This window comes from Electrona antarctica (assembly GCF_951216825.1).
Source record: "Electrona antarctica genome assembly, chromosome: 16".
Lineage (NCBI taxonomy): Eukaryota > Metazoa > Chordata > Actinopteri > Myctophiformes > Myctophidae > Electrona > Electrona antarctica.
The window spans coordinates 42,211,725-42,226,687 of NC_136797.1; the positions used below are offsets into that span (position 1 = coordinate 42,211,725).

Genomic DNA, 14,963 nt, shown 5'->3' on the forward strand with positions numbered 1-14,963 from the left:
CTCGGGGGTCCTTGAAATCCAGAAGTTTGAGAAGCCCTGCTGTAAAATGAAACCTAAACGGATTATGAGACGTTTACTCTATGTTGCTTCACTTTGGCTGTAAAGAATTGAGATGTTTGTTAGGTGGCCACGTGATAAGTGATTTTTATATACCCCGGCCTAGTGTGTGTTTGTTTTTATTCCTTCACGTTTTCTCATAGGGCTCCTGAAATACCTTTTCTCTGCAATTCCATTTGAAACCAGCTTATGTGAAACGTGGGGCGGGAAAATGTGAAGAAACAAACCACCATCTGATTTTTATTCCGCTTCTGGTCTCCGAGGTGGCACTAGCAATAAATGCAACCTATCTATAATCACAATCAGGGTCCAAATAATTATTTTTAACTTAGACGTCGATCATCACAAAGAGAGAGGCTTTTAGCTTTGCTTGTTGAATATATGTATGAACGTTTTTGCTTAAGCTTTTTTCCTGTGATCACTGCAGTTCCAATGGACTACGAAGGACTTGTGTTTGTTCTGTTTGAAAAATGTGAAGCTGTCGGCACCATCATTGATTTCTTTCTAATGGACAGTCATTTTGAAACTTCACTATGCCAATGTCATAACTGGTTATAAATGTTACTTGCTTACTAAAACGCTCCATGACACTACAAAATGTTCCGATGTATCTTTATGACTGTTTCACTGGTATATATGTATATGCATACTTAACTGTACAGTCAAACTTTGTCAGTGGGGGGGAGGCTATGATCATGCTTCATTTTAGATATTGTATGAACTAATTAAAAAATAAATAACTATGTTTAAAAGGTCACCATGATGTTTTTGGAGTGGACTGCTTACAATTGTTGGTAGGATTATTTGGGCTTTGGGTGTTTTTGCCTCTTAAATCCCAGAGGATCCGGATACAACTTCTGTGCACAGAAGTGTTGCCCTATTTTTTTGTTGTTCTTTTGTTTTGTACTTTTAAGATGCATATTTAATTTTGTCAAAAGGACCAGTGCTTTCTAGAGCTGATCCAGCAGTCTATTTATCTTACCTGGTCTTTCTCCTTTCAAATGTGTGGTAATTACTCACCCTTTACTTGTTTAAATAAGAAAGAAGGAAAAAAAAGCTTATTGAGAGAATAAATAAAGCAGTTGTGATTTCTCAAAAATCTTACCTTTGTATTTATTCTCTGTATTATTGCCTTGTTTAAGTCGGCATGATGGGGTGAACATTGATTCAGCAGAAATAGACTAACTCACAGCACGTTATGTTGCGGAAACAGGAGGGGGTCTAGGATAGAGCCCTGAGGGACCAAGCGAGCTTTCCTCAAGATTTCATCCTCTCTCGAACCGGAAACGGAACACGTATTTTTACAGATTACTATGAAAACCTACAAAACATGTCAGTCGATCCGTCTGTCATGCCACCATATATGGCCATCAGTTCGTGACGCCTGGTGACATGTCACGCCACCATATATAGTCGTCAGTCCATCACGCCTTGTGACATGCTCCATATATGGCTGGTCTCCATATATGAATCATCAAACCCTGGATAGCCATACATGGAGAAGACTGGATCATCACCTAGATCTCCATATATGGAGCTGACCTGTTCTGACATTCCATATATTGATCCTTCCCCAACCATCCTTCCTCTTCGATGTCTCCCTTTTGATTAATACCTGTCCATTCAAACTCTAACGGGCCCGCCCCAAAGTTATTAGTGCAGCTGCCGGCGAGTTCTCAACAGGTCTGAAAGTTAAGGCCCTACCTGGGCCCTCATCAAACCCTGTACACTCAAAACACTGCCCACGCTGCCACCCTTAGATCTCCATATATGGAGCTGACCTGTTCTGACATTCCATATGTTGATCTGACATCAAACCTTGTAAACGCACCATATAGTCTATGGCCAGTGCATGTTGATCTGACTCCCCATGCCAAAGCGCCAGCGCTCATCCAGCAGTCTGCCGCCACACAGGCGGATGTGGCGAGGTCGCTTCTCGCCCTCTGGGTGTCTTACTGGTTATGATAGATATTGTTGTTATTAACCAACAGTGTTGGGCAATATTACTTAGGAGAGTAATATGTTTACTTTACTTATTACTCCTTAGAAAAATGAATAATATTACATTACTTATTACTTGGAGTCTAGAGTAATATAGTTACATATTACTTACTTTATATTACTTTTCAACCGGGCCCCTTCCACCCGCAAAAGAACACAATCTGTTTAGCCAGCTCCTTTTACAACTGAATCCAATTCATTGGAATAAGAAGTCTCCAATCAGCCAAACTGAATAATTGCAGGATATAAAACAAAATATTCAACAGTCTCTCATCAGTCATTTCCAGCTGCATATTCCAACAATCTGAACTGCACACACTAGCTGCAAAATCTCAAAACGGACAGTATATTGTATACACAAACAGTGTTGGGCAATATATGTTACTCATTAGTATTACTTTTGCGCGCCCCCCCCCCCCCCCCCCCCCCCACCTGCAAAAAAGGATCCTACAACAACACAATATGTTTAGTCAGCTTATTTTAGAACTGAATCCAATTGTTTTGAATAATAATATTAAGAAGAGTCGCCAATCAGCCAAAAAGGCTATAAAATAAAGCAGCAATCTCTCTTGACCTTTTAAATAAAATGTTTTCAAACGGTAGCCAACAAATCCAGAGAGTAATATGTAATATGTGCTATTTTTTTTTAAGTAAATAGGTATAATATTACTGTTTTGGCAGAGTAATACCTTACTTTACTCGTTACTGGAAAAAGTAATAATATTACAGTAATATGTAACTAGTAACTTACTGCCCAACACTGTTAACCAATGTCAACTACATAAGCTAGATGTTGCAATAAGTAGCCTACACACAGGATATATTTGAATACGTTTCCTAATTTAAAAAATGGTGTTCAAAAAATGTCCAATAAATAATCAAAAAAATAAATACTTTTTTTCATCTTTTTTTCAATGGAATTTAGAAAAATCTAGGGGTCGGACTGAACTGACGTCACAGGTGTCAAATTCCGTACTTTTTTTTTATTGCCAGACAAAGCAAGGGCCTGTTTAGACTTCTCCAAGCAGAGACAGCCTTAAAAACATCTTGTTTGTACAAGTTTGTAGGGAAAGAACAGGAAGGAAGCAGTTTAGCAGTCGACCATATCTTTCACGGGTTTTCCTCCAACTTCTCCAAAGTGTTGAAAAGACAGTCAGTCAGGTAATAATAAACATAATGTACATGCCCTTTCCGCTGTTGATCTGTGTTAATGTTGTTGTTCAGTTGTACAGCATCGCACACATGATCGTTAGTAGGCTACATTACACAGAGACTAGGCGGCTAGTCGGCTACATTGACGCTTAGTTATTTGTTTACAGTATTTACTTTTGTGACCATTTCCATCTACAAGCTCAGTTAGCCAGTCAGTAATGCCTTGCGAAATCGAGAAGCAGCTCTGTTTGAATTAATTTAGTATGAAATGTGTTCAGCTTCAGCAGCAGCTGCCATCGACAGTGTTTGATATGAACATTATAGCATGATTAAGTCAAATGTAGGCCTGGCCTACTACACTAGATATATATGTCTATTCTAGCTCTGGTCCATATAGCTCTAATGCGTTGCATTTGCATTAGAGCTATGGACCAGAGCTATGTCTATTATATATGGCAGCCTTTAAGTTTGGAAATATACATATATATTAATTAATCTTGTGTTTGATACTGGTCCTAATAGAGCTTCCCTATACATTCAACAGTGGTGCTCAACCCCCCACTGCTCCTTGAGGGGTTCCCCAGCTAAATGTGTTAATTAATAGCATCAGTTTAACCACTGTAACCCTGTTTTATACTTTAGCTTTTTTTCCCCTCTGCGGCCAAATAAAATCATTTTTTGGTCCTTGACATGAATATGTTTGAAAAACACTACAGATCCAAAATGATGTCATCTGAAATGGTATGTGTTTGTTTTCTGAATGTACAAATGGAACCACGCCTTACCATGGGTCCATATGGTAAGCTCATAGGGGGTCCTTGCAAATGAAACATTTGAGAACCACTTTGACTCCTGCCATAGTGTCGTAGACTCGTGAGTTGTAAATAAATACGCATATTCTGAATAAAACCCGGATACTTCACATTCTGATACATTCTGATCAAGACACATTTGTCCGTGCATACGGACATAAATGACGACCCCTGTGTAAATGCTTTTGCTGTACGTTGCAGGATGTCTTCTAGGAGTGGCGTCAGGCCAGATGAAGGTTTGATGATGATGCAGGAGCTGGACGACAGGCTGAAGGAGCAGATAGACAAACTGGAACACGTTCGTCTCGCCGCCAGCGAACTCAAGGACAACCTGTCTGGGGTAAAACTAGCCCTGATCCATAGCCCTAATGCCCTTTGCTGCCGTTGTATTACGGCATTCGAGCTATGGATCAGAGCTAGGGTCAAACTAAACTCAAGGACAACCTGTATGGGGTAAAAGTCCGCTTTTATTACACTGCGTCATACGACGTGTCGTGTCGTCTGCCAAAAGTAACATCGGCAGTGGAAGAAGTACTCACATTTTTTTACTCAAGTAAAAGTATCAATACTGCAATATAAAAAGTACTCTGGTCTAAATGTATATCCATTAGTACCCCAGGATAGAATGCTGGCCTTTTGGGTGCACTAACTTAGCCAGTGGTTCTCTGACTTCTATGATTTTGGGCCCAAACTATCCTCTGTATTTCCTGTAGGTTTGTGATGTGGTCCTGTGGAAACATTGACAGTTTGTGAGATCACTTGTGGTTATCCCCCTCATTCTGAACTGTATAGCAGGGTAGACAGGATGCACCCTGCTCTGGTACAGTCTCAGCTTGGTGTTGGTTTTGTACTGGATTGACTTGACTTCCAGATGTTAAAACACGCTCGCCCTCATTTATTTTTCTTTGTAGACCAACGGTGATCTAAGCCAATCGATTGCTGACCACCTAGACTGGTTGAACCATTTGTCAGAGCGAGTGGAGACACTTCAGATGAACACCACTGTTTTTGTTCAGGTGAGACGAAGGATTATTTCAAAAGAGTCTAACTTTTCCCCCCCAACATTTGCACTATTATTGAAATAGGGCTTAAGTGATTAATTCGTAATGTATTCTTGTTAACCCATTTAGACCTGAGGTCGATTCTACAAATGTCTTCTAAATCCTGACCGTTTTCTGAAAAACACATTCTTCTATATCAGCGGTGCTCAAACTTTTTCATGTCAAGGACCCCAAACATTATACATGTTTGGCCACCGACCCCCCCATCTCAAAATACTTTGTTCCAGGGACCCCCCAGAAGCAAAGATTTGAGTTAAAAACATTCGCTGTGAAAGAATAATATATTCAAAGAATTGCACACTTTCACGATCTTTCAAAATTAGCAGATCTACAAGCTTGTATATCGTGCTAATTTCCAACAGTTATAAAGTTTCAAATAATGGTTTATGTGGTTAAAAGCTAAGGCGTTCACAGATGCGTTCCAGGTCTTAAATGCTTTAAGGCTAAGCCATGTGTGTACATTTTCTTCCCAGATGAACCCTAAACGTCGTGCATGGGGAGGAGGGAGGCAAGGCTCCAGACAGGACCACCGCTGGTCCCGTGCCCACCTGGCTGAAGACGTCCAGTCCGAGTTCGGCTGGTCTCCCATCCGCACGCGACGTGACAGCGACGCTGCCTCCGAGATGTCTTGTAATTGGTGACATCTTTGACAAAGTCGATTTTTGCCACAGACATACAAAATGTGTGGACAATAATAGCACCAGAAACACAAAGAGCTAGCCCTGAATGACCATAACATGAGGTCACCTCTGAGTTTGTAACTGTTTTTCTTATACTTTCATGTAAAATGTCTTCATATTATGTAATGTATTTCATGTGTGGACCCCAGGAAGAGTAGCTGCTACTAAGGTAGTAGCTAATGGGGATTTGGGATCCAAATAAACAATAAACTCCAGCCACCTGCGAATCTGCAATTCATGTGTCAACTTAAAGCTGTACTATGAGTTTAGACCAGTCATTGGTCAGACAGTCCGATATCGACAACCTATCTCTAACCCTAACCTAAACATAACCGCAAGCACGGGAGCAGCAGTTGGAGCGGTAGTCCGACTATTGTCGGTCTGTTGGTGTGTCTAATCTTAGTATGCATCCCGTACTATGCAACTCTTTTGTTTAAGTGAATACAATGTTAGTTTGTATGGTAGAAGTATGTTAATACAATAGAACTTCTACAATTGGGGTGGTAGTATTTGGTCTCCCTGCTCTTCTATTGAGAATCCTGTGTGGGGTTTGACACAACTGGTTAACAAATGGTACTTCCTGAAGGTCCTAATAAAATGTCTCCCCTGAGCAAGGAGACAGGTAGAGGAGACAGGTTCTATTCCAGTGGTTTGTGGCCCTCAAATAGGGCACACACACACACATCATGCTGAAGAAATGCTAAGCAGTACCTGTACTGGACGCTGCTTCTGAAAGTCACAGAATATAATCATGCATGAAAACCCAGTCAAATGTGGCAGCGGTGGCCGAACGGATTGCGGAGCGGTCTTGATACCGGAAGGTCGCCAGTTCAAATCAGCGGTCCGACACGTTAAAATTACCACCGCTGAAGTGCCCTTGAACAAGGCATTGAACCACTACGATGAAATGTTCTATGAGCAGGGCCTGGCTGGAAACAAGTTCTTGAGCTTAGCCCAGATACCCTGGGTAAATATAGTAATCATTTCATTTCATTTCATTTCAAGCTATTCTTCAGTGACTTTAAAAAAAACTATTGTCTTGCATTATAGACAACCTTCAGAGCGAAAAGCCTGTTTGTTTAGCCTTTTAATGTTATGGTCAAAATGTTGAATTGGGAAACAAATAATATAATTGTTGTCCAGGTTATTGGATTGTAAATGTTTTACTGACTAGCTAGCCTGCCATAAGGAAAAAGAACTGCTACGACAACACTATTTGATCATAACAGAATAATTGCACTGCAGATTATGAAAAAATGTTTATTTTAATTATAAATGGTGGACTTTAAACAAATGCAACATTTGAATACTTACATGTAACTGATCACTTAAAACAAGAGGAAGCACTGAAGTGAAAACCTCTTTCTTTCTTTTTTTGTTAAACATAACATCATCTCCCTAAACTGAAACGTTCAAAATAATTTAACAGAGCGACGCAAGACAAAACCAGATAATGCAAGGTAAGCATCATTATGGGTACCACACTTATTAAAAGGTAAGTGATTTTCTTTGGTTTAAGTAAGTGTTAAAAAGCTCTATATTGTGATAGTACTCATTGCTAGAGTGTTTGTTCAGTAACGAGAGTGTCCATCCAGCTTTTTAAATACAGAAAATGCATTTTCAGGTCGGGATACCAAATCAAACTCAGGATACAGATTCAGTGATGACAAAGAAATTAGCAGACAAAATTGGAACGGGAACCCTATAAAACATTAAGGCAGCCTTTCTCCTGATTGGCTGACAATGTGTATCAAGCGTCACCTACTCATTTATTAATGAGCTGGAGAGACGGAGAACCCTGTTATTGAACAAACAATCTATATCAATGATTACAATATAGTGATTTAACCTTTAAACAAAAAGCATTTTGTTTTAACCAAAAAAATATCACTTACCCTACCTTTAAGCATCCACAGTATTCTCCTACGCAATCATATTTGTCTCTTTTAAACCTGCTTGCAGTTGAAGACTTGTTTCCAATATTTTTATTTAACAAATGTAAATAATTCAGAGCTATGTGGCAGACAACAGTTGGAGATGGGTAAGGATTCAGTGGTTCTCAAGAGAGGGATCCGGGGACGCCCAGGGGTCCTTGAGGGGGATCCAAGGGGTCCCCAGCTAAATTATTGATAGTTAGGAACTAAACGGACCTGTCTGTAACTTTGCGAGTGTACAAATGGAACCAATTTTGGTTCCATCTCTACACTGAGTTATGGCTTATGGGGGTGTCTGTGTCCTAATGGCACGCTGGGGTTTTTGAAATTATAAAAAGGTCTGAGAACTCCTGTGCCAATTATAATTATTAATGTATGAATTATGTTGAAGTTATCTGTGAGGATGAGCTACTGCTGCCAGAGCTCTTTGTCTTCTGCCCCCTGGTGGCACTGGGCTGGCGCTGCACTTTCTGGCTGGAGGAGTTCTTGTCAGTGTGACCAGCTCCTGCTTTACTGCGCACTGTGAGCACAAAACAAACAAGAAGATTGTTCCTGTATGACCTACATCAAATATTTCAAATAACATCTAACAAAAACTGAGAAAACATGCATCAGAAAGATGAGATACAGTGGGTCATGATTATGTTCTTTCAATATTGCTTATTGCATGGACTGCATTCAAAAGTACACATCAACATCCACATTAGTTGTAAAGGGGCACAAAAGTGCATTTGCTTTTTTTTTGATCAAATAAAAACTGAAGTCTCACAATGTTAACCTAATAAAGTGATCTGTATGTCGATTGTACCACAGATGGTACATTTACTATTATACAAATCATAGGCGCTGGGTGTGAAAATGACAACTGCGCTGTGTCAGTTGGAAACCAACAATGCCACTTGCGCAGTGCTGGTCGCCCACTTTGAGCCGGGTGTATGTAAAATAGGGCCCACACATTTCCTACTGGACAAAACCGACAGAATCACCCAGATGTTGTCTTGGAAAGGCTACAATCTGCATTCATTGCCAGGACAATTTCCCCCCTTTTTCCCTCACTGTATATGTTTCTTTTCCCTTTTTACCTCCTTTATGATGAATTCCTGTTCTGTCCTTTGTCTATATAGAAGTGTCTATTTGTACGTCTCTAAATGTTTTTGATGAATTGAACATGGTGGACCCTATTGGAAACAAGTGTAATGCTTAATTGGGTCGTCCACTCACAGTTAACAGCCTTTGTATTGAGTTTGTGCTTGAAATGTACTGTAATTCTGCAAACTGTTAATACATTTTTCAATCAATCAATCAATCAAAACAAATGGCTCTGCAGTAGTCTCAGGTATTTATCTGTTCCAGCTCCCATCGACTGAATCATAGGTAGATGTGCCAATGGGCTCTATGCACACACGCCATTTTGGAAAGAACTTGGGCCTCTTCCTTGCTTCCCTCACAGCTGCTACCAATGATACTAATGAAGGCTCTGTTCCATTCTGGTCAAACAGAGTCAGGGTGCTGCTATTGTGCATGTTGATGTTGGCTCACTGGAAACACTCTGCTACACCAGTGGGTCTCGAAGTGTCCTTGAGTGGGTTCCCAATGGCCTCGTATGGATGTGTAACTCTGAGAGTGTACAAATGGAACCATCTGAGAGTGTACAAAATGGAACCAACACTCTCAGAGTTATGGGGGTCCTTGAAATTAAAAAAAGTTTGAAAACCACTGTACACTAAATGGAACAGAGCCTAAATTAGTTTCATCGGTAACGCCTATAGTTGTAGGGAAGCGGCCTGGAAGTAGGAAGTGTTATTCTGTGTGCATAGAGCCCATTTCCACATAGATATATATTTTTTTAAATAGGTGCCTCAGCAGCCTCATTGGCAGCGCCATGTGTCTCCAGCGTTAGGCGGATGTGCGGAAGGCTTGCTGCATCTCAAGTGCCACTCAAGTGACTACTGGCCAATCACAGCACGTCTTTTCCAGACTTCATCAATTCAATCCAAATGATTGGCATGAGAAAACAAATGTTACATTGCCTCTAATTGGACTACCATACTATCCGGTTTACTATTTGTGACTTTGCACATCTTTGTCATGCAAGCCTTGTGTGTGGACTGTGGAGACTAATGAATCAAGCACTGACACTTGCAATCCAGCTTGGTGGTGCAATCTGTCAATGCACAATCACCAAAATGACTATATACAACTATATCTACAACTATGAAAACCAAATGCCGCCCAAGTTACAGACAACTTAATGAAATACATAATGTGTCTGAAGATTTGTTTGTTATATTTGTAATTCACTTTATAGCCCCTTTAAAACAACAATTGACAAACACAAGGTGAATCCATCTACCAGAATGAGATGATTGGGAATGATACACTTTTACAACACCCTTGAACAGGTTCAATTGTGCTCATCCACACACATGCACACTAGGGGTTTCACACAAAAAAACTAGTCGACACTGTCGGCAGTAGTCAAACTAGTCGACTATTATAATAACTACTAGTTAAAAGACAATTAGTCAACTAGTCAAACTATCAAACTATTATGAAAAACTTGGCAACTAGTACAAATCAATAGTCGTGCACTATTGCACACATGCATAATGCATGCATAAACACACACATTCGAACACCCATGTCCTCGCTTCCACGGAATGAATGAACAGGCACTGTACTGTATGTTTTTTGTGTACAAAACACGACTTGCAGGCCAAGCATACGAATGGAGTTACACAAGAACACAGTGCAGCAACGGGGACCTTGAGAGTGAGTGTCTTGCGCGCCGTAGACCACAATCTTAGTGCTGACCCGGGTGGGCCGGGTACCAGAGGATGAAGGGGGAGGTGCAGGAGGCTTAGCGCTCTTGCCAGAGACCACACTATCATCTTCTTCAAGAAACAAGAAACAAGAGGCTTTTTGTGGATTCATAACCAAAATTAAAACCACAAGAAAGTAAAATGACGGCACATGTAGTGAGTCAGTGGAGATGTGCTGCTGCTGGTAGGTGCACTATTAAAGAAAATTTCTCTCCTCAGTTAAAAACTCTAGTGTCCCTATGAGGGGAGCATTCAGAGAAAATAACAGATCCACAAGCTAAGGACTCGACATAATGGGACGCCTTCTGATCTTGTAGAGCTGCTATTTTCAGCAAAAACATTTCGTGTAGAGGGAAATACTATTAGACCCAGTATAGGGCCCTGGGGGACACCAGTCAACTATCCGAGCCTCCCTTCACTGGTTGCCTTAGTTTCAGGGTTAATTTTAAGATTTTACTAATGACTTTTAAAGCCTTGCGATGCCTGGCTCCCAGCTACATCAAACCTGTTTCCGGTTGAATTCTTGTGGAAACACTTTGCAAGCAGCGCGTGCCGTGTTGGTGGAAACTGACCCCTGTGTTCTGCAGGTGCTGTGGTCAGACTGGTGGTGTGGGAGGTGGTCAACGAGTCCCCCAACGTAGCGTCAGCTATCCTCTGCCCCGCACACATGGACTTCAGCGTCTGGAACACTGCCTGGGGCGCCACGTTCATCTTCAACAGATCCACAATGATCCTAATTGGACAAAATAGCAGCCATTTAGCCTGCACAGCAAACCCCTCTGTGTTCCATGTATCCATTTGCAACTGCAAGTGTAGAAATGTAATCATATGCACCGACCCTTACGGGTTCTTTTGGTTACATATGTACACTCTCAAAGATAAAGCTGTATTCCGGAACTTATTTTCATGCACAAAACCAATCTGTATGGTAAGGTGTGCCATGACACCAGCTGTGGATATTGTGACTGACAACCACTGCATTATTATTATTATTGCAATACAATTTAGGCATTTAGCTCTTTATCCAGAGCAACTTACAAAAAGCAAGGTAAACTCATACATCAAATGCAGAGAGACAGTGTAAATGCTAGTGCCTAAACTATAGGATACCACTGCAGGTAAACAATGAACCTACCATCTGTCTAAATAACATACTATACTAGAAATGTACCTTTGGTCATCAAGGCTAGGTCAAGTGCAGCATAAACAACTATTAAGTTACTATACTGTAGAGGCCAATTCTACACCCTGAATCATTTTTTTAAATTTAATTTTAAGCATTCCATATTTCATGCAAGCAGTTCATGTTAACAGTGTCGCCATTAAGGTAATCAATCAATCAATCAAATCAGTGGGGGTCCTTGAAACTAAACAGAACCTACTTGAAGATCTCTTGATCAATGGTGATCCCAGCAGCCTGGGTGAGCTCAAACAGCTCGCTCTCCTCAGCATTGAGAATCTTCTTCTTTTTCATCGCATATTTCTGGACATTACTGGTCACCAGCACATCAGGGGCGCTGGGCGCAGACTGCTGCGGCTGTTGAGACATCACGGACGGTCGGACACCTATAGAGGAGAATATATGCAATTACAATGAATTGATTGATTGATTTAAGTATTTATTAACAGTTTGCAGAATTACACTAGTACATTTCAAGTACAACTTGTTCTACAAGAGGGTCCACCATTTTCAATTCAGTCATCATAACATTTAGAGACGTACAAATATACGTGCGGTAAATCAACTAACGCACATTATTGACATAATTCACAGCGTTTAGATCATGAACAAATTAATCTACACAAATAATCGATTCGTTCAGTACAGAAAATGGGTTAACATGCTTTATTTACATTCTCACTAAAGCCTAAATTGTAGCTCGCACATACACTTTAATACCTGCTGTGACCTGCTCCCCCATCACTGGTCACTCCCTCAGTGAATGATATGGTCCAACAATTTAATTTCAAAGTAGAATCTGCCCTTAATATAGTGGCTCTGTTAAAAACCAAAAAGAAATGCAACTCCAAAATAACACCTTGGATAAATGAGCATACACGCTCACTTAAGACACACTGTCGCAGAACAGAGCGTGTCTGGAGAAAAAATAAAAACACGATCAATCTAGAGACTCTTAAGATCTCAACAGCTACCTACAACAGAGCTTTGCGCTTGGCTAGGCAGGCATTTTTCTCGGCCATCATTGTTAAGAACAAGAAAAATGCAAAAGTACTATTTTCCACTATTGAACGTGTACTTAACCCTCCCCAGTCTTACAAGCAATCATTTCCCGCCTCTACTGCTAAGTGCAACGAGTTTGCATCCTTTTTTAATGCCAAAATCATTAAGTGCAACGAGTTTGCATCCTTTTTTAATGCCAAAATCATTAACATTCGAGCTGGCATCATAAATGTAGCTGCTGCAAACACAGCAAATGGTGCCTCGCTTGTTCGCCCTAGGGGAAGCCTGGCGTCTTTCCATACAGTCGAGGAAGAGGAACTCCGCAAAACCATAATGCAGATGTCCTCATCCACATGTTCACTGGACGGTATTCCCACCCCCTTCCTCAAAGAGGTGCTAGAGTGTGTACTTGGAGAAATCCTGCAAATTGTAAACAGCTCCTTACAATCAGGCATCTTTCCTGACTCACTGAAGACGGCTGTAGTTAAGCCACTACTTAAGAAAAATAACCTTGATCCCTCTGTGTTGGGAAATTACAGACCAATTTCCAATCTCCCTTTTCTGGGCAAGGTAATAGAAAAAATCATCTTTCTCCAACTAGACATTTTTCTGCAGAACAATAATATACATAATACATTTCAATCCGGTTTCAGAAAAGGGCACAGCACTGAAACGGCACTTGTAAAAGTAACCAATGATCTCAGGGTATCCGCCGACAAGAAACATGTGTCCGTTCTACTACTCCTGGACTTAACGGCCGCTTTCGATACAATTGATCACTCAATTTTAATACGTCTCGAGCACTTGATAGGCCTCTCAGGCACGGCCTTATCCTGGTTCTCCTCATACTTATCAGGAAGAAGCTATTTTGTCAGCCTAGCCGACTTTGTATCGGACACGCACAATATTGATTCCGGTATTCCACAGGGCTCAATCCTTGGTCCTCTATTGTTCTCCCTCTATATATTGCCGCTGGGAGAACTCATTAGCGCCCTCGGAGTGAATTACCACTTCTATGCGGACGATACGCAGCTGTATCTTTCCGTAGCCCCTGATGACCCCTCTGCCCTTGACCCACTGCTATCCTGTCTGTCCAACATTAAATGCTGACAGAAGACAGAAGTTCTTATAATTGGCTCTAATGAGCAAAAAGAATTGATAAAAAATAAACTCGGTAACCTAAATGTAGGAAGTAAGTCGACAGTAAAGAACCTAGGGGTTATTATCGATTCAGATCTGAATTTTAATGCGCACATTAATCAAGCTACCAAGACAGCTTTCTTTCATCTTCGAAACATCGCACGTATAAGAGCATATGTATCTTTAGATGATGCTAAAACATTGGTCCATGCTTTTGTATTTTCTCGATTGGATTATTGTAATGCCCTCCTCTCAGGCCTGCCAAAGAAATCGACGGATAGACTCCAACTTGTTCAAAATGCGGGTGCTAGAGTGTTAACTAGAACTAAAAGGAGAGAACACATTACTCCAGTTCTAACATCACTGCATTGGCTCCCAGTGGTTTTTAGAATAGATTTTAAAATTCTTTTACTCGTTTATAAATCCCTAAATGGTCTTGCACCTTCGTACCTCCGTGACTGCCTTCCTAGATATGTCCCTAACCGCCCCCTCAGGTCCTCCACTGCTGGCCTGCTTGAAGTGCCTAGGAAGATGTGCACAAAAATATATGGTGAGGCAGCTTTTTGCTTCTACGGCCCAACAGCCTGGAATAAATTACCATTCCAGCTCAGACACGCACCCTCTGTAGACATTTTTAAATCTCAACTTCATCATTTTAACTACTTGACTGTTTTATTGTATTCTATTTTTGTGTCCTGCCCTGTGAAGCACTTTGAGCTGCATTTATGTATGAAAGGTGCTATACAAATAAAGTTTATTATTATTATTATTAATTGATATTCCATCCTCTCCTACTGCCCCATAGGGCTGGTCTGGCAAAGGAGACATGGCTGAAATTCAGGTCGGTGCTAGAGTACCCCCCTCCTGCCCTATGGATGTTGATGCTGAACATCAGCAGGAAGACACCAGTGTACCGCCGTTCTCATTGAAGGGTGATAACTGGGAGTTCATGGAGAAGAAACACACCTCCAACAACAGGTTGTTGGAGGGCCTGGACAGGCTTCGGCTAAACAACACTTTCTGTGATGTGATTCTCTGCTGTGGAGGAGAGGCGTTCCCCTGTCATCGTAATGTGCTAGCATCCTTTAGCCCTTACTTTGAGGTAAATGCAGATCTTCAACT

General features: G+C 41.0%; 2 protein-coding genes across 3 annotated transcripts in view; one reads left to right on the forward strand and one right to left on the reverse strand.

The window, feature by feature from the left end:
- The first annotated feature begins 3,026 nt into the window (after positions 1-3,026).
- LOC306939243 (uncharacterized protein) lies at positions 3,027-5,990 on the forward strand. The gene is made up of 4 exons (XM_079523798.1): positions 3,027-3,219; positions 4,224-4,362; positions 4,934-5,038; positions 5,557-5,990. The coding sequence occupies exons 2-4, from the start codon at positions 4,225-4,227 to the stop codon at positions 5,722-5,724; spliced, it is 411 nt and encodes a 136-aa protein (XP_079379924.1). The 5' UTR covers positions 3,027-3,219; position 4,224; the 3' UTR covers positions 5,725-5,990.
- Positions 5,991-7,009: 1,019 nt separating this feature from the next.
- LOC306939097 (mitotic-spindle organizing protein 2-like) overlaps positions 7,010-14,963 on the reverse strand; it is a 109,086-nt gene continuing 101,132 nt past the window's right edge. The window contains exons 2-5 of one of the 2 annotated variants that reach the window (XM_079523588.1): positions 11,902-12,085; positions 11,092-11,252; positions 10,463-10,591; positions 7,010-8,217 (exon numbers count right to left, since the gene is read on the reverse strand). In XM_079523588.1, coding sequence (XP_079379714.1) covers positions 8,078-8,217; positions 10,463-10,591; positions 11,092-11,252; positions 11,902-12,068 — 597 coding nt within the window. In that variant the 5' untranslated portion in view covers positions 12,069-12,085 and the 3' untranslated portion in view covers positions 7,010-8,077. Of the gene's footprint in view, positions 8,218-10,462; positions 10,592-11,091; positions 11,253-11,901; positions 12,086-14,963 lie in introns of those variants that run through there. The other variant, XM_079523589.1, reaches the window with a different exon arrangement.